The 19,025-nt window shown below is 35.0% G+C and overlaps 2 protein-coding genes across 2 annotated transcripts in view; both read right to left on the minus strand.

Annotated features, from left to right (window-relative positions):
• LOC110103728 (lecithin-cholesterol acyltransferase-like 4) overlaps positions 1-6,543 on the minus strand; it is a 37,512-nt gene extending 30,969 nt beyond the window's left edge. The window contains exons 1-2 of the mRNA XM_020832541.2: positions 5,990-6,543; positions 3,603-3,694 (exon numbers count right to left, since the gene is read on the minus strand). Coding sequence (XP_020688200.1) covers positions 3,603-3,694; positions 5,990-6,230 — 333 coding nt within the window. The 5' untranslated portion in view covers positions 6,231-6,543. The remainder of the gene's footprint in view (positions 1-3,602; positions 3,695-5,989) is intronic.
• Positions 6,544-14,337: 7,794 nt separating this feature from the next.
• LOC110103739 lies at positions 14,338-18,392 on the minus strand. Its single transcript, XM_020832554.2, has 3 exons — positions 17,400-18,392; positions 16,984-17,100; positions 14,338-16,865 (listed from the first exon to the last, which is right to left on the minus strand). The coding sequence occupies exons 1-3, from the start codon at positions 17,682-17,684 to the stop codon at positions 14,880-14,882; spliced, it is 2,388 nt and encodes a 795-aa protein (XP_020688213.1). The 5' UTR covers positions 17,685-18,392; the 3' UTR covers positions 14,338-14,879.
• Positions 18,393-19,025: the final 633 nt, after the last annotated feature.

Raw genomic sequence — 19,025 nt, forward strand, 5'->3', positions numbered from 1 at the left:
TAAATTTTGATTATATATATATTAAAAGTAATACAACATGATCATATAGAACTTCTTTTGATATAAGAAATATCTCTATTCAGGATCAATATATATATTTTCAAACAATCACATCATCAAAAAGTTCAAATATGACCATCAATTAAGATTTGTGTACAATATATTAGAAAATTTTATTTAATTACACAATAATTAAGTTTTATGCTAACTCTTTTATTCTCTATAAACCTCTTGTCCAATTGTTTTTCAATTATGATAAATTTTATGTCACATATTTTCAAAATTTTTATTAATCTACTACTATTGTTATTGCTATTTTATTAAAACCTTAAACACATTTGTTCTAGATTGATGATATAATTATTGTTACAATTACTTCTAATGATAAATTTATTTATTTAATATTTGTATTAAAAATTTTGAATTAATTAAATAATATTTGAAATTTAAAATATTATTTAATTTTTAAATTTTATTAACATGCACGTGCAAGTATACTAGTATATAAAGAAGGGAAAGATATCAATATATAGAAATTAAATCAAAAAAAAAGAAAAGGAATTTTATAATAATAAATATTAAAAATACAAAAGCATATAATATTATAAAATTTATCAATACAAACAATTATTATCACATAACAAAAGCAAAATCCTCATATTTTGTTTACTTTTTTTTTTTAAGTTTTTGAAAAACGAGAAGTGCATAACATATCTCCGTTTCAAACAAAACAAAAAGTAAGAATAGAAATTAAGAAAAGATCCCAAACAACCACTAAATAAAGAGAAAAGTTCAACCTTTCCCTTGACTAATATAAAGCAGAAGGCTTCCGCAAAGCCATGAAGTTTGCAAGATGATATAGAAAGCTTGAACCAAAGATTATAGTTCTTAAACCACACGCATATTCCATGCATCTTTTGAGGACTTTGGGCAGTTAGGCATGGAATATAGAAACTTTCTACAGCTAAAAGTAACATTGAGAAGCAAAATGTTGCCATAAGTTGAACTGGGCAGCAAGACAGACGATAAAGAACAAGCACCAACACAAGCATTGATTGTGACTATGATCGATGATGGTGCAGATTCAATTTTTTTAAGAGAACACAAATTAAAGGGTAGTTTAGTTCATTGTTTTCAATATAATTTCTTACCAATAATAAAAAGGATTTGGTTTAATAATATTTTGCACACTGAGCTGAGATAACTTGAAAAACATTCACCGGTCTGACTGAGATGATCTAAGCATTGGCCAAATTGGATGTTATATAAAATTTATCAATCTTGATAAACAAAAGAAATTAAATGAAAAATAAAAGTCATAACGTTCATTGATTTCTACATAGCATTGCATTATGTAATATTGATGCGGACATCGGCACGAAGATCTGGCGCATCTATCACAGGAGGCGTCGTAAATCGACGGCTCTAATATAAGTTGTCATTTATGAATTATTTTCTGCATTTTAGTTTCTATTTTATGTTATTTTCTATTTTACCCCTATGTTAATTTATTTGAGTGTTGTGGCCCAAGGGGCATTTTTGTAATTATCTATTTTCTCATGTTATGGCCTATAAATAAGGGCCTTTAGCTATTGTAATGGATGGTTGATTGATATGAAAAAAAATTTTGTTTTCCACACTTATGTTCTTTTTTTAGAGAGGACGAGAGTAAGATTCCTATGAGAGGAATCGAAGTTTTCACCAGCCGCAGGATGGGTCTGGGCTCGTGACTTGAAGTCCCTTGGAGAAGGGCAAAGCATCACCCGTCAGCCTTCGGAAGAGTCCAAGGCTCGCGGTTCTAGCTTTTCTTTTTATCTTGTGTTTCTCTTTATTTTCCTAGCTGCCACCTTTTTTTTTATTCCCTCTTCCCCTCCTCCAACCGTCGGCCAATTCACCACCACCCCCTAGCCGACCACCCCATCTCCTCCTTCCACCGCCACCGCCCCCTTCCTCCTTCCCATTGAACCGCCAATTTTAACAACCCCTTCATCACCCCAACCGAGAACCCCCCACTTTTGCTCCAATTATTAATTGCCTTTCCTAAATTGGAGGGATTAAGTTAATGAAGGATTTGAATTCGAAATTCAAATTTGAATTCAAATTTATTTATTGCTTAATTCATTCTTAATAATTAGGCATTTAATGATGTCAATAATTCTGAAATAAAATCTCAGAATTTTGAATTCAAAAATCCCTCCGGCTCCCTTAATCTTTCCCTTGTAATCAATTAGTTTCCAATTAGGGAAAAGCTCTTCATTAATGCAAATTTGAATTCGAATTAGCATTAATCACACCATTAATCTCTCCCACCGTTTAAGCTAATCGTCATTAATTCTCAAATATGAATTTAAATTCAGATTTAAGACATTAATTCCCTCAATCAACTCCAATCACCCCTAATAACCGCTGGCCCCCATCTCTCCCTTTTCCATTTAATGTGAAATTTAAATTTCAAAATACACACCCCCCCCCTCTTGTTTCACATCAGTTTTTGAATATGAAAATCTGAAAAAAAAAAAATAATAATAAAATAAACTGTCCATTACAGCCGGCTCCCTCCCCAAATTAATTGCTTTTCCCATTACTGCTGCCGCTCCCCCCTCTCCCTTGGGATTTAGAATAGGAAACCTCTTCTACAACCAAGTCAGCCCCTTGGAAATTTTTTTTAAAAAGAAAATCTGAGATTTTCTTGTCCTTGGCCGAAAATTTCAAGGCCCCACTGCAATTAATGCTTTCCCAAATCCGGTTTCTATTATGTTTGGAATTAATACCGTGAGATTCAAAGCTCCAACCTTTAATTACTTCCTAATTACCATCCCTGTTTAAGGAAGACATTTGCAATTTCCCTTAATCTCAGCCTAGCCGAGATTTCTTTTCACCCCTTGGCTCTAATTTATTTCCTAAATCTAGATAGTGGATTTAGGAAATAAGAGTCCAATCCTTCTCAATCCTGCATTTCAGATTCCCGTATGGAATTATTCAGCTTTTGTGGAAGGAAATTGGAGTTATTTTTTTCTCCCTAGCAGAAATTTGAATTTCTCTCAGGATTGAAATTCTCCTCAGATTTATTGAGAAAAATCTGAAATGTTTCTGACTTCCTGAGAGTTATTCTCAGCATTTTGAAAGCATCATCATCTGAATTCCAGATTTCTTTGATTCTCTTTGAGGAGAATTGGAATTGAACATACTGCTGGCTGAATTTCTCCTAAGATTGAATTCTTCCTACCCGTCCTGCATCAAATATAGCACTGAACCAAACATACTGCCTTTGCTAGATAACACATGCAGTTATGTAAATAACACAGCTATGTAAACAGCAATACTACTTACAAAAGCCGTAATCTGGAAAATAGTGAACCAGATAAGCCCATAGTAGCAGCCAAGAAAGCATGATTGGGCTAAGCACTCAATTTTGTGGAAGCGCTTATAGATAACAGTACCATTTTTTATGACAATCTACTCAGCTGGGATTTAGAACCATAAAAAAGTATATCCGCAGGATTTGATGTCACATAATGAACATACAAAGCTATGAAAATAAGGCAAATCAATTTAGAAAATATTGCAGTTGGTACTCAAAGAATAGTTCGTTCGATTCTTACCATGTCCGGATCCAGATCATCAATGGAATAGAGACCATATCTGTCCTCTGGAACAACAATATCTATCTTTTCATCAATAGAAGTTGTTTTCCCTGCTCGTTAGCATTCACAATAATTCAAATACAAATCAGTTTGAAGTCTTCATCGAAAAACAAGTTACTGTCATACACAATTTATCAATATATTTGACAAGAGAAAGAAGAGCATAAGTTAAGCTACAGATGCCATCCAGATATTTATTTGTTAAATGTTGTTGGGGTCGTAAATATCCCTAATTGATCAACTACATTTTTTTGCACAAGCATGTATCTCAGAGCATTCAAAGAGCCAAATGAGCTTGAAAGAATGTGAAATCACCACCAATAGAACCGTCTCATGACAATAATCCAATGACATAAAAATAATTAAATAAACTTACCTGGCGCTAACCGGCCATTTGGCTCCCTCAAGTGTGGCATCTAGAGGTCCACACCCCCCAAACCTGCGGGTGCATCCTAGAAGTCTCTTCATAGTGAGTCTCACATTGGTACTGTCGAATTGCAGTTGCACGAACTAGTTCTGTGCAGGTTTTTGATTTCCCAAAGTTCCAAAAACCTCAACAAACCCCCATTTCATGAGTCATTTGTGGAGAATGGTTACTATCGATATGGCAAGCATTTTAATGCAAAAATGGTGACATATTTTTGTCATTTTCTAGCAACCACCCATTTAGATCATGAATCTTCTCGAAACCATCCCATAAATCTAACAATCAAAATTGTGATAAATCCACTTCCAATAGATTCTTGGTGTTGACATGAGTGAGATAGATGGAGAGTATATTTGGTTCAGAATCTTTGCTAGTAGCATCCTCTAGCTACCCTAACTGGGGCAAGCCGTTACCAAGGGATAGATATCCCAGTCACTTTTTTACCATGGGAAACTACGATCTAGTTAGTTTGTTGTAGATAGAAATAAGAAATAATCTGGCATATTCCAAGTAAGGACCAAAATATAACTCTCAAAATTTATAAATAACAACAATCTTACTCATTTGGCACATTCTAAATTTCGGAATTGTAGAAGAACATTAGCTCTAAGCTCTACCTAAAGTTATTTTCCACCTCCTTTTTTGCTCTTGAATTTCTGAATCTAAAGTTTCTCATCCTCCTCAATGGCCTCCACGACCTTTCAATGCCATTTTATCTGCTTCATTTAAGTTGCATTGCCTTCACCTTCATGAAGAACTACCGGGTTATCCTCAATGGCCTCCACGTCCTTTTAGGATTGCTTTGCATACCGCCATCACATCCAACAGGACCAACCTAACCATCCTCAACGGCCTTGACAATCTACCTACCTCACTTTATCTACAACCTTTACCTAAAAGAGAAGGATCATCTTGGCCATCATCAATGGCCTCTTGATAGGTCATGTTGCTTTCACTTTCAAGAGTAAAGCCTACCCAACCATTCTTGGCGGCCTCTACGATCTTCCTTGGCCACTTCATACATAGCCTTCAAGTAATGCCTCCTTCAACTCTAAGAGAAGTAACATCTTGGACATCCTCAATGGCCTCTCTAACATTGCACCAACCTCACTCCAAGGTCAACCCGCCTTTGCCTATACTAAAAAGTTCATCTTAATGATCCTCAGTGGTCTCCTAAACCTTTTAGCACCGCCTCATATGATGCCCCAAGGTTGTGCTTCCTTCACCATGAGGAGGGCAATCCCACCATACTCTATGGCCTCTTTGATCTTCTAGAGCCACTTTGTCCACCTCCTTTTAGTCCTGACACCTTCCATCTCGTAGAAGAATTTTACATGGTAATCAACCTTACAACATATAAAAAGTTGATGATACTAGCATCAATCTAGTTTCAATTGTTTGATATTGACATAGCATCAATCTAGTTTCAATTGTTTGATATTGACATCATATCTAACTTTGGCAAGGGTGGCACTTCGTAATTTATATCTACCAATGATGGAAGATGTTTAGATTGACCTAGGCGTTGTAGTTTTTCACTTTCGTGGCTTTTTCATGTAAAAAATCATTTCCCATACTTGCTTTTCTTCTCTAATCATGTATGAGTAGTTATTCATAACCAAGGAGATCAAGATATCTTTCTCTATTTAAAAAATTCTAGCATGCAACAAATGTAATGCTCCAAATTAAAAGTTTCATTACATTAAGGGATAACAGCCCTTCCAAATTAGACAAATGCCAGGTATAATGTGCATTACACAAATCAAAGTTAAAGATTCCTTTCCATACAATTTTGAAGTAGTAATGAAAACTGAAAACGAAAAAGGGAACATAGTTGATACTTCAGCATGATAAAGGTCAATAAGCCCCCACAAAAGTCATTTCATCACATTCTAAAATAAACGAAAATAGATTTTACCCGTAGCGGGATCAAACCGCGACCAGAGTTTGTCCCTGAATTCAGACTCAGCTCCAAGGATCCGAACCCAAACTCTCTCCTGTTTACCATCAGCATCTACCGCGTGCAGAATCGAACCAGCAATTCCAGGAACCAAAAGAACCGGATCAAGATTAGGATTCACAAGGGGTGTCTGCTTCTTAACAATCCTAAGCCACAGCTCAATCGCCTGCATGAGCTCCTCCAATTTCGATATCTTCATGTGTCAAGCAAAAGAAAAATACACCGAAAACAATGCCACTCCCTAGAAAGAACCAGAACAAGTTGAACGAGCTCTACCAGCTAATCCCTAATACAGAACGAAGAGGAGGAGATAGAGATCAAGTGAAACGTGACCAAGAAACCGATCAGTCTAGGGTTTCGAACTTGTATCCCGGAGAGAGGAGAGGAAAGGAAAGGTTAGGACGCTAACGAAATGGAAGTTGGAATACGGAACCGCGCCTTTCTTCTTCCGGGAGAAATCCAGCGGAGGAGTTGGTTAAAATCACGAAGGAAGATTGCCGGTTTGACCGTCTGCAGATCGACGCCGTAGCACGGCGGAAAACGACAACCTTTATTAATCACAAGAGTTAAATCAAAAAGACTTAAATTTTTATTATTTATAAAATTAATATCTTCTTATATCTAATATTCAAATTATTAAATTATAATCAAAATTTAAAAAATAATAAAATATTTTTAAATTTTAATCAAATTTCTAAGGATTTGATAGCGATATGAGTATTAGTTTTATAAATTTAAAATATTATGCAAGTAATTCCCTAAAAGTTTAAAATCATATTTGGGAATAAAATAGAAATTAAATAATTGTCATCAATTTAGAGCATCAAAGAGGCACAGATGGCACATTAGTCTTTCATTGGCAAACATATTATCAAGTACATCATATAGAAGCATCAAATCAAGCACACATATACTCATCACTATAAAGAAAACAAAGTGGTACAAACAACCTCAGAGCAATCCTACAGGATCACAATATCATCCTCATCATCCTCGAGGGAAAAGGCTTTCTGCGACTCACTCTCTAGTTCTTCTCCATCAAAGTCTGAAGAAGGATCACCATAAGCCTGGCTAGGTGTCAACCCCCGATCTCCGCTCCAGTCTTAAGCTGCACTGCACGCACGACCTTCATAAAACCTCTCATGAAGCCCTCCTCTATACACTCTGCTTCTAAAGCCTTCACCTCCACGTCATAGATATGATTGCGAATTTCCTTAACGTGATCATCAACAATTATCTTGAAGGCAAAAGACTTCTTGAATTCTTCTGTGACTGTAGACGGTAACAGCTGGGCTTCGTTCTCTGACAGCATGCTCTGGATCCTCTTATTCTCATTTTCAAGATTTGCTAATCTCTCATATGTTGGTTGAGTGTCGCCTGTGCATCCACCAATTCTATATGTAGACGATCCATCTATTGATTCTATGAGGAGGCTGAAGTTATCATGTTAGCTAACTCTATTATACACTCTGTTAATTGTTCCTCCACCACCTTCATCTCCTTGACTTTCCCATTGTTTTGCTTCTTGTATTCTCCCTGAAGATATTTGGCCTTTACAAATTTGTTGTTCTAGTCATTAAGGAGGTAGAGGTTGTACGTTACGGGCTAGAATATATACATCGATAGAGTTAGGAAGTTTTTGTTTCAGCGTTGTACATATATCTAGCACACAAGCATGAGAAAAATAAAGACACCCGAATTTTTACATGGAAAATCCTAGAAAGGGAAAAAATCACAGGGCCACGCCCTATTGAAAAAGTTTCACTAGTATTTGCTTGAGATACAAGAGGCTGATTCATCCTTGAAATTTAGGACGATCAGATTATAATGAATCACTTTTGGACTAATCCTAGTTACAACGTTGGGCAGAGTTCTGGCGTCACTTGGAGATCAGGAAGAGTTCTGACGTCACTGGAAAGTCTGGCGAAATTCCGGCGTCACTTAAACGTAAGACAGAATTCTGGCGTCACTTGGGCGTCGGACCAAATTTTGTCGGTGGTCGAGGAGGAGTTTATTTCCTTCTGTCATTCTCTTATCTTCTCTTCTTCTTCTTGCTTGGGTCCCATCTCAAGAGAAATGAGGGGTTATTTATAGTTTTTTTAGGATGGCATGACCCGTAAATAGGATGAGGATCAAGGACAAAAGTGGAGTGGTTCGGATGGATGGCCGATATTGAATCCTTTGATCGTGGACAGTTTATCAAAAATTCAAAGGTCTTAATGATATTGGAATTTGATGATCTTGGGCTCGTTGTATTCGTCTTGTCAAGCCGCTTAATTCGATTATAAGCATGTCATGTTTGGAAATCGTTTGGTAATCCAAATTATGGATTGAACCTGTCAACAGCGCTTCAGGTCCTTGATTTGGACTCATTTAGGATCAGATCAAGTTGAATTTGGTGTCGTTGGGTTCGTATTTCCGAGACGCTCAGTTTGACTATAAGTTTGCTGAAATTAGAGTTCAGGTGATCCCGAATTTAATTTTAGAAATTCTCGGCTTGATTTTACCTCGAGATTCGGCCCGATCAAGATAATTTTTTGATGATATATCAAGGAGCATCAAAGAGGCACAGATGGCACATTAGTCTTTCATTGGCAAACACATTATCAAGTAGTTTATCAAGATTTAGGCTTCGTTTTGGATGATTTTTTTACTATTTCTTAAAAAAGTTTTTTAATACCAAAATTAAAAATTTTGCACTAAAAATGACTTTAAAAAATAGTAAGAAAGTCATCCCAAACGAAACCTTAACTCCGCAAGAGACCTCATTTTTTATCATTCATCATGACCCTCATGTTATGTCATTCAGCTAATATGATAATTATAATTCACTCATAATACATTATGTCTTATGACCAGACCATCAAGTAGTAGCAAATTTCTTGTTCATGATAACTTTTATTAGTTATATTTTAATCATATTATCAATATATATTTCTTAAAAATGACAACTCAAATAATAGACAAGCATAAGGTTATTGATCAACATTGTACTAGTTAAATTCACTAGATTGCCTTCTTAAATAAGCTAATCTCAAGCTTCTTTGGGACAACTTTTTTTTTGCCTTACTTTTCATACTACAATCACAATTTTTGTTTTACTCTCTCTCTCTCTCTCTCTCTCTCTCTCTTCTTGTAAATCATCTATTTGTGTGCTGAATATCCGTGCATCGCTAAGATGAAAAATTACTTACTCTCTCATCATGAATATTCTAGCACGCAACAATTATAATATTTAATGTATAAAAATAAATCTAAAAATTTAGCATAAAATTTTTAAATATATTTTGTTGTTGCGTAAATTATCCAAATCAGGTTGAGATTGTATATGAAACTTATAAGCATCTTTTAAGAATAAGAATAATTATATTTCACCTAATTCTGTCATTGATATATTTTATAAAGGATTGCGAAAAAGATTCACAAGCAAGAACCAAATTTTTAGTATTATAGATTATGAAGTTAATAGAAAGAAAGGAAGTTTTGAGAGTTCCTAGTAGAAAGAAAGGAGAGTGGAAAGGGGGGGGGAGAGAGAGAGAGAGAGAGAGAGAGAGAGATTTTTAATATTTATCCAAAAGTATAGGATTTGAATCCCAATCATTGGGGATGTCATTTGTCCTCCCTTTCATTACTTTTTAGAGGCTAGAGATTTGGCATTACAAGGAATACATAGCTTAATGGTTTTGTGACATGTCTATGAGGCATGCCATGCAACCAATTTATAAGAAAGTAAACTTTGGTTTTTTGTAAGGATTACAAAGGATTTTGTGTTGTTAGCCAACTAGAATCAAGGTTTGTGTGATGTCATTATTTCATTAGCTTGGTGGAGACTATTGGCTAGTTATTGTCAATGCAGGATACCAAACTTTTTGTACAAGCCCTTAGCAAGATTTTTTTGTGAGCTAATGAGTTTATGATCACTATCAATTTAGCAAGTTTGTGATCACTGACGAGTTGGTTAGTTCGTGATCAATGCCAAGTTAGCTAGTTTGTGGTCACTTATAAGTTTGTGAGTTCATGTTCATCACTAATTAATTGTCAAGTTGTGGAAAATTAATCTTGTGGTAATTTGGTATATATGGGAGGTTTCCTTCAATTAGGTCCATACGTCAACTATGAATGTATATACATATAGCTTCACGATTGTTTTACATCTTTGAAAAGCCACTGCAAAAAAAGTAAAAGAATTAAGTACTAAATGTTTTTGATATATTAAAGATGCATCATAAAATTAATATTTAATTTAATTTGTGTTTTTAAAAACTATAGATAACTTCCTCACCCCTTAGAAGTTTTATATATTTCTTTGAAATATTTACTCCCTTTTTCTCAGAATAATCGATCGTGCGAAGAGAGTCTCCAACCAGGATGTTGTGTTGATGTTGATACAAAAAAATAAGGACAATGAAGATGGTACGGACATGAAAATAACATCATGAATCCTTCGTTATACATGTGATAGAAGAAAAGTCTGAGAGCACAATAGAACAAAATTCATGTTGAGATTCCTACTATTATTGACCTTCATTGCAAGCCATCTCTCGTTAAATGGGTCATAGCAATTTCAATCTACCAAACTTATGGTGAATAGAATGACGAAGAAATTAGGTGATAATGATGTCGTTTCCCAAAGTTAGGTTCCTTAAGGATGATTGATAAATTGATTCCTCTTTCCTTCTTAATCATGCTCATGAAAGAATATGTAACTGACACTATTTTGGGTATTGAGGTGATGGATTATGATCCCCCCAACATGTTGATTTTGCCACCTTCATAAGTGTTAGTGTCATCATCCATCATAGCATCAAGTTGTCCAATTTCCAAAATGCCAGCTTCTTAGTGTCAACATCTCTCCCTCTTTTTTAGGGATCTTAATAAGTGACTGACGTTCAAGCTTTAAAGGCGAGATTATTCTCTCTTTAGACTGACTAGTATCTTAAATAATTGAGAACTTTTAAGAGGGTCATCAAAGTGCAGCTTGTTAGAGAGGTTAAGAGTATTGGACTTAGTTGTTTGATAGAGACACATTCGGCACTGACTGTTCGTGTTGATGTAGCATAGGTTGGAGTTGCTACCAACATCAAGTTGGAGTTGGAAAGCTTAAAGAATAAGGTTATTTTCTTGAAGAGGGATGCGTCTTCTTTGTAGGACATTCAATTCACTAGTGGGACTAAATTCATACTTTAGTATTTTATTCACAATGGTCATTTCCCAAAGAAGGCGATCTTCGACCCTAAGGCTTTGGCTCTTATGGTAAGAGCAAGCTCATATCTTATTGTCAAGTTTGAGAATGTGGTAACCAAAAGCCCTGTTAAAAAAACTTTATTTTTTTCCACCATTGAAAACATATGAACTCACGATACATCCAAATTAATAAAAAATAAAAGAGGCATATATTGTTCATCAGTTTATTATTAGTTTCAAGTTTGATGTTACTTTGGATAATGTGAGTGACTTCATGATTAAATGATTGGAAAAAATGGTGTCATATCTTGTTCATCTTCTTCTCTCTCAAATTCTCTCTCTACATGATCATCACGTCAAAGCACTTTATGAGATGTACTAAGAACTTTGAGAAAGCCAAATGTGATTTTCATCTCTAATATCAAAATATAATTTTAAGTCCCTATAGAGAGAGTTTGATCTCATAGGTGACTTCAATTTTTTGGTCATTAATAGAGCGCGAGATCTTGAATACTTAGGACCATGATGAAATTTGTTGTACCAATTCCACCCTAGTCTTCCTATGTCTCTTATTTTAAAGATATCAAATGTTTTCTAATATTTTGATTGATACCAACTCAAGTGATCCCGAACTCATTTGATTGTATAGTGGCATGCATAAAGTAGAGCTCTAAAGCTTCAAGGCTGCATCTAAGAACACCAAATAGGTCGAGATCTTACAATTTAACTTAGTTCTTTGAACATTGTCAAAGAACTCAACCGTCCCTCTATTATAGCTTCGTTTGGAATGACTTTCTTGCTGTTTCTTAAAGCAATTTTTTAGTACAAAAATTAAATATTTATACTTAAAAATTACTTTAAGAAGCAGCAAGAAAATCATCCCAAATAAAGTTTATGTTAAGCTATTGAGTAAAGTTTATATATCTACTACATTTATAATTTTTTTGAGCTGAAGTGTAAAATTTTAAAGCTAAATCTTATATTTTGACATTTGATATACTCAAAAATAAAATATATTTTTACTTAGATGAATGATGGTAATGGAGATAATAGCTCAAACCAGAATTAAGTTGAGAAATGTAAATTGAATAATCAGGTATTTCAAGGAATAAATAAAAAAAAAAAAGAGAAAAACATGGTACTGAAAACGACGGATAATTTAGAAATTACCTGTAGTATTTCTCCAATTTGTTTGTTCTCATATTTTCATTTTTTTAATATTACCGTTATTTACTGAATAGACTTTTTTTTTGTAATTAGCTAGTGAATGAAGACATAAATTACCTTATTACAGTAAATATAACGCAGCATAGAATAATTTTTTTCTGTCAATTACGTATGGTCATCCACCACTGCTTGTCCGAGTGATGAAGAGCCGGCTAAGCAAAACCTAGATCCCTGATTCGAATCCCAAGTGGTAAAGAACCGACTCGGCAAAACCTATAAACAATGCTTCCTTGTCACTAAAAAAAAATTTACATATGGTCGGCAATAGTTCAATTAAAGAAAACTTACTCTTAAACTTCATTTGAGAAAACTTTTTTAATGTTTCTTAAAACATTTGAATACAAAAAAAATTTATAATAAAAAGCTACTTTAAATATCAATAAAAAGGCTATCACAAGCTTATTTGTTAGAGATCCATCAATTGCATTGAGCATATTATAATTATAAACTTCAAAAGATAATAGGGATTTTTACATGCATAACACTTAAAACATTTCAAAATACATATTTAACACTCAAAGTGTTATATTTACTAATATACCACTCAAATAACATTTCTATACTATGAAATACCACTCCGTTAACGGAGAGTTAAAACACTGTCCGAGGCGATCCCGTTCGTAGCTATTCCCGCGCGTTCCTGTTCCCGAGCCTTCTTCTTCCCGCTCCTTGTTTTCCGACGAGCGACCGTTGCCTATTCTTCGATAGAGAAGGTACTGACCATCACTTCTTCTCCGAAGACCGACCGTCGCCAGGGGCGGATCCAGCTTCTTTTTTGAGGGTGGGCAAAAAAAATTTTTGGGTGGAGCGCTACGGCTAAAAGGGGGAAGAAGCTGCTCAGTGCTCGCCCGAAATGAAGAACGAAATCAATGCTCGCCTCGGACAGGATTTTAACTCGCCTCGGATAGGGTTTTAACTCTAGAGTGGTATTTCAAAGTATAAAAATATTATTTAAGTGGTATATTAATAAATATAACACTTTGAGTGTTAAATATGTATTTTGAAATATTTTAAGTATTATGTATGTAAAAATCCCAAGATAATAATTTATAAGATCTTATTTTTATACAACATCAGCATAGGTGGAATTTTAAAACTGATAATGCTTGAGAAGACTTAGAACTTTATTTGGATTAAATTTTTATTGCTTCTTAAAATAATTTTTTAATATTCTTAAAATAATTTTTTAATATATAAAAACTGATTTAAAAAACAATAAAAAATATATCCAAAATAAAATCTTAATCGATTTTTTGCTTTTTTTTTTGTTATCTTCCAATGAGGCTGAGTTTGAAGTGATTTTTGCACAAACTTAACAGTATACGTTACTCATTTCAGAGACCTCTTAGAGCATCTCCAACGGGATCGGAGAACTCCATTTTTAACGGCAAATTACAGCAAAACTCCAAAATGCCGTGTTGTTGTTCCAATTGAACTGCATTTTAAGTACTTCTTTGAAGGTAACAATCCTTCTCCCTTTCGCACATTTTTCTAATTGAGAGAGCAAAATAGCATAAGTAAATAATGCAACGTCAATATTAGCATCGCACTGTTCACCTGCAAGTAAAAGACAAAAAATTTGACGTTCGGCTGAAGCGACCGAACAACGCCATACGCACGTTTGGCATTCGGTTGGAGATGCTCTTAAATTGTTTTTCAACAAAAGTTGGCGTCGCAATGTGAGAAAAAACAGATCAAATATCATAATCTTAAGCATGTACAGGCAACAATCAATAAGATCTATTCCTATCCTACTGATAGGTAAAATTTGATCCAAATTCCACCAGCCGAATTTCATCCAACTCCTGCATCAAAATGCCTCCTAGTATTGCCAACAATAGAATACAATCCTTCATACAAAAATAACACCAAGTAGAACTGATAGCACAAAAACATACACAGCGTAATCTATTTTTTATATTGAAACAACTTAAGGTTCAACCGAAACAAAACTCTCCCAAGTTCCCATCTCCTGATAATACCTCAAAAAGATAAAAAGTAAGAACCGTTCAACTTAGGCTTAGCTTGGGGCGGCTTTCTTACTACTTCTTAAAGATGCTTTCTAGTACAAAAGTTTTAATTTTTAACTAAAAAGTTGATTCATAAAACAGTAAGAAAGTCATCCCAAACAAAGTCTTAATTTGCCGGGCCAAGAAAAACTAGCAAGAAAGTTAGTACATGCGTTCAGTGTGCGCCATTCAAAAGATGTTGGTCTAAGGTTAAGAGTTATTTCGATTTTCTGAGAGGATAACATTCAAACAAACCAGGTTTTCAATTTCAAGAAGCATGAAAACCTCAAAAAGCTTGATATTGCTGCAAGTATAAGAATCTTCAGAAGAGGCTTTATCTTTGGCTGCTTCAGATATGGTGGCCAAGGCCCTATACAACAGCCACAAAATCCCATTATAACTCGCCTTTCTTGAGAAGCAAAATAATGTTAGGCAAATCCAAATCCATCAGATGTTATCTTATTGTCTTCACACACTAAATCAGGTGACGTAGTTTTGCATCTAATTCCTAGTGGAAAATCCGGAGCGTCCATCTTTACAACTACATGTTTCATATCTGAATCCATACAATTCTTTGCAGTATTAATGGCTTTGTGTTCTTCTTCAACTGATAATGGTATAAAGTCCATCGTCAATGGCTGCGAATTTTCCTTTGGATTTCCATCAACGTTTTCATCACCCATAAGACAATAGCTATTAATTTTCTTAGACTCAGAATCTAATATCTGTTGACTGCAATGGATATTTACAGTCAAAGAATCAGTGTTTGATAAGCCTGCGTTATCTTCAAGAATGGTTGAGAGAGGCCCCAAATGTCCAACACTTCCAACACCTTCAGTGGGCGCATTCGACTCCTTGGAGATAGGAAGTTCTTCAGTTGTGCCAGGATGGGATACGGTACATAAAATATTATGGTCATCAAGCCCTTTATGCACAGTATGCGGTAAATTGAGATTCTGGCAGTCCTCCCTGACTGGGAAGGAATTATCCTCTTCGCTGAAAGATGGTCTTATTAGCTTCCTTTTCTTGCATTTATCTACTGGAGGAGTAAAATCACTTGCTCCAGTAGTTGGCTGTTTCACAGCACTTCTGCGCTTGAAATTCGGAATTGAAAAGCCATTGCCGTCATCAAGCACCTGAACTTGGGGTTTTATTTCAACAAGAGAATCCTTTTCAAATGATCTCAACTCAGCTATATTATCCAATGGTGCATCACTCTCAAGACTTGCTAGGTTTCCAAGCTTTCCACACACCTTAATCCCTTGACTTCTCTGATGAGAAAATGCCTCCATGCGATCAAGTGCATAAGGATATTTCTTTATTTTTTCTTTATTTATTTTTGGTGGTCGAGACAGACGCTGGAATACATTACACCTCTTCTGAAAGGAATTTGATTTTGGAAACGAATTCAAATAGGATGCACTCTTTTTGTCATTGTAGGAAAAGTCAAAGCTGCAATTGCTTGTATTGTTAATATCACTAGTAAAACCAGAATGATAATCATACTGTGATGTTAATGGCGGATTCTCTTTCCTAGAAGGGAGATCATAGGCTTCCTTGGCATAAGCAAAGTCAACTTCAAGCACAGGAATGTAACCGTTAACCGAAGTTTCGCCTTTTGAATTAGGAATATAGTCGGGACCTGAAGACCAATCTTGTATATTCCAAGAGTCATATTCCATGTCTTGTGATGAGCACAAAAATTTATTGTTGGAAAGACTATAGCTATCATGGAAAGTAACATTGCCTTCAGGGGCATGTAAAAGTTGAGAGGTATCAGAGAGACACGAGGATTTTGACAAAGCAATGCCAGAGTTGTTACTCAAAGGATGGTTTTTTATTTCTATTTGAGACACAGAAGTATATGATTGGTTTCTTATGTGAGGTGTTTGGGCATCTAAGGAACTCCCTTTGGAGAAAGTAAGCTTTTGTTCAAGTAAATCCGAGCCTAAAGCAACTGGAGGCGGCGGTTTACAAAGAAACCTTGAAGAACTATAGCTACGACGAGTAGAAGGGATAACAGGAATGACATCCCTGGAAAGATCATAACGGGATGTGGAAAGCATTTGATTTTGTTGTTGCAACTTGGCAGAGTGATAGAAAGTAGGGTAGAATTCCGGCTGCCCTCGAAGTTCATAGTTTTGTAAAGTAATGTCATTTTGTTCATGATTATTATACTTTTTCAAATGATTTTTGCTTGGTCCAAGTAGAAAGGAATTTCTGGTAGACTGAATGTTGTTGTCCATGCTATATCCAGCTGCATCAAATTTCGGTAAATTTTCATTTCCAATCACCTTGGTCCTAGCCAAACTAGAATTCTCAAATATTTTCATGAATTCACTCTGTAACCCTTTTGGAAGCTGATCATATAGCAAGTAGCTTCTCGAAGAGAACAACCAGATCAACCTACAAACCTATAAGATGTGTGGGTATGACAAAAGGACAAATAAAACCTAAAAATTTATTACTTGATCATATGGAAACAACGTACCAAACAGTTACTTTAAAACTATGGAAGCCAAGGTGACGTACCTGCGGACCTAACAATGCAAAAGAAAATTTAATGGCCGTGAAATAATTTTCTTCGATGGCTTCCCTGAACTCATTTTCAGAGAGTGGTTTACAAGCACAAAGCCTTTCAAAACGAACCTACATACAAAATGCAACCAAAGGCAGAGTCAAACTTTGTTTAGGAAAAGCTTTAGGCTTTGTTTGGGACGGCTTTCTTAAGGCAGATTTTTAGTACTAAAATTAATGTTTTTTTACTAGAAAGATGCTTTAAGAAGCTGAGAAAAAGCAGTCTCAAACGAAGCCTTAGTTTCATAGCCAATTACACATATAATCCAAAGCAGTTAATACGCAAGATAAACAATCATGAAGCAAGAGTTGAATCTGGTTTATGAAATAAATCTCATAAAAAAAAGGGGATGCAATAGTCGATAATATACCTGAGCAGGGAAACGCTTATTTGAAATGGAAAATGCTCTAGGCACGATATTCATGGCACCATCAGAAGTAGCCTGGAAAATTCCATGAAGTTTTCTCTCATCAGGCTCAAATAGAAACAGTATCATGCCTGTTTTGATTTGCTTCACAAGGTCTGAATGCACAGAAGGGAGTCCAAACAGTTTCCTCTTAAAGCTTTCCTTCTTTGTAAGATTATTGCACACGAAGATTGCCCCCATGAAATCAGAATCAGGTTTAGGAAATCTGTTACTCTTACCGTATTCCATAGTAAACCTTCCGAAGCCCCATAAGAATCAGGAAAAAAGGCAGTCAAGAAAAAGGACGTGAACATGGCATTGCCATAAATAAGAAGATAAATTAAAGCTAAATAAAATGAGAATAGAACCAGAAAATAACTCTGTTCCTGCATAAGATAAAGGAAACCGCCTAAACCACATAACTACTTATAAATCTCCAAATGATGAAGAAGAGTGTTCGATGTAAACAGGCTATTAAAATGCATGGTGAGCCTTAAGCAGAAAAACAACAGCAGATGAGTGTTAGTTGAATAACCAACATCAAATAGCATGCATATACCAAATATTAAAAAGAAATTTACGCATTTAAAGTTTCATCAGCTTAACTAAATCTAAGGCTGCAGCGCCCCAGGTAAGAAGAATGGCAGTGACAAAATAAACCTAAAATCATCCCAAGCAATTCATACTGCTACATAATGCAAAAGTAAAAAAAAAACGAAGTAAAACAGAATCCACATCCTCAAAACTTTCTCGTAGTTTTACAATAATGTAGATAACAAATGGCTGAATCAATATGAATCTCATCATTCACTAACTATACAGTAATTTTTCCCCAATCCAAATAGAACATTCTTTTAGTTACTATTCCTGTAACCAAACTCCCAGAACCTCAATCAGAATGCAAAAAAATTTCAGACGAAACAGAAAATCACTAACTATCAAATAAAAACCTAATAATCCTATGCACTACGAGTGTAAACGAGTCGAGTATTTATCTTATCAAGCTTGGCTTGTTTAATCCTTGTTGAGTTCGAGCTCGATTATTGGGCTCAAGATCGACTCGTTTAGAAAATATCAAGCTCGAGCTCATTTGAGAAGCACCAATGCATGGGATGTGCATTATTATATATATAGTAGCTTGATAAGCTTTCGAGTTGAGTCGAGTTGAGCTCGAACTCGAGCTCGTTTATCATATGAGCTCGAAGCTTGATAAGCTCGGCTCGCGAGCTCGTTAACGAGTCGAGTTTGAGCCGGCTCGGCTCACTTACACCATTCAAAGAACAGGTTAAGGACCCACCTTTCACCTAATTGATCCCAACTCATCAAAAAATATCGTGCTCAGAGAGTTGAATGGCGCACATACCCTTCTTTATGAATAAACAAAAAAATTACATATTATAATACAAGATGTAATTTTAATTATTACGTTTCCTCTATAATTTTTGTGATGAATAAATAATTCAAAAGATAATTTTTTTTTAAGAAAACTCATTTAATTATTTCTTAGAAATTGTTTGGCCAATTTTTTGGCATCTTTTGAGAAAAGATTATATCAGGAGAAGTTATTTGCACAAAATTAAAAAAAAAATT

Source organism: Dendrobium catenatum, unplaced genomic scaffold (assembly GCF_001605985.2).
Source record: "Dendrobium catenatum unplaced genomic scaffold, ASM160598v2 fragScaff_scaffold_716, whole genome shotgun sequence".
Taxonomy (NCBI): Eukaryota; Viridiplantae; Streptophyta; class Magnoliopsida; order Asparagales; family Orchidaceae; genus Dendrobium; species Dendrobium catenatum.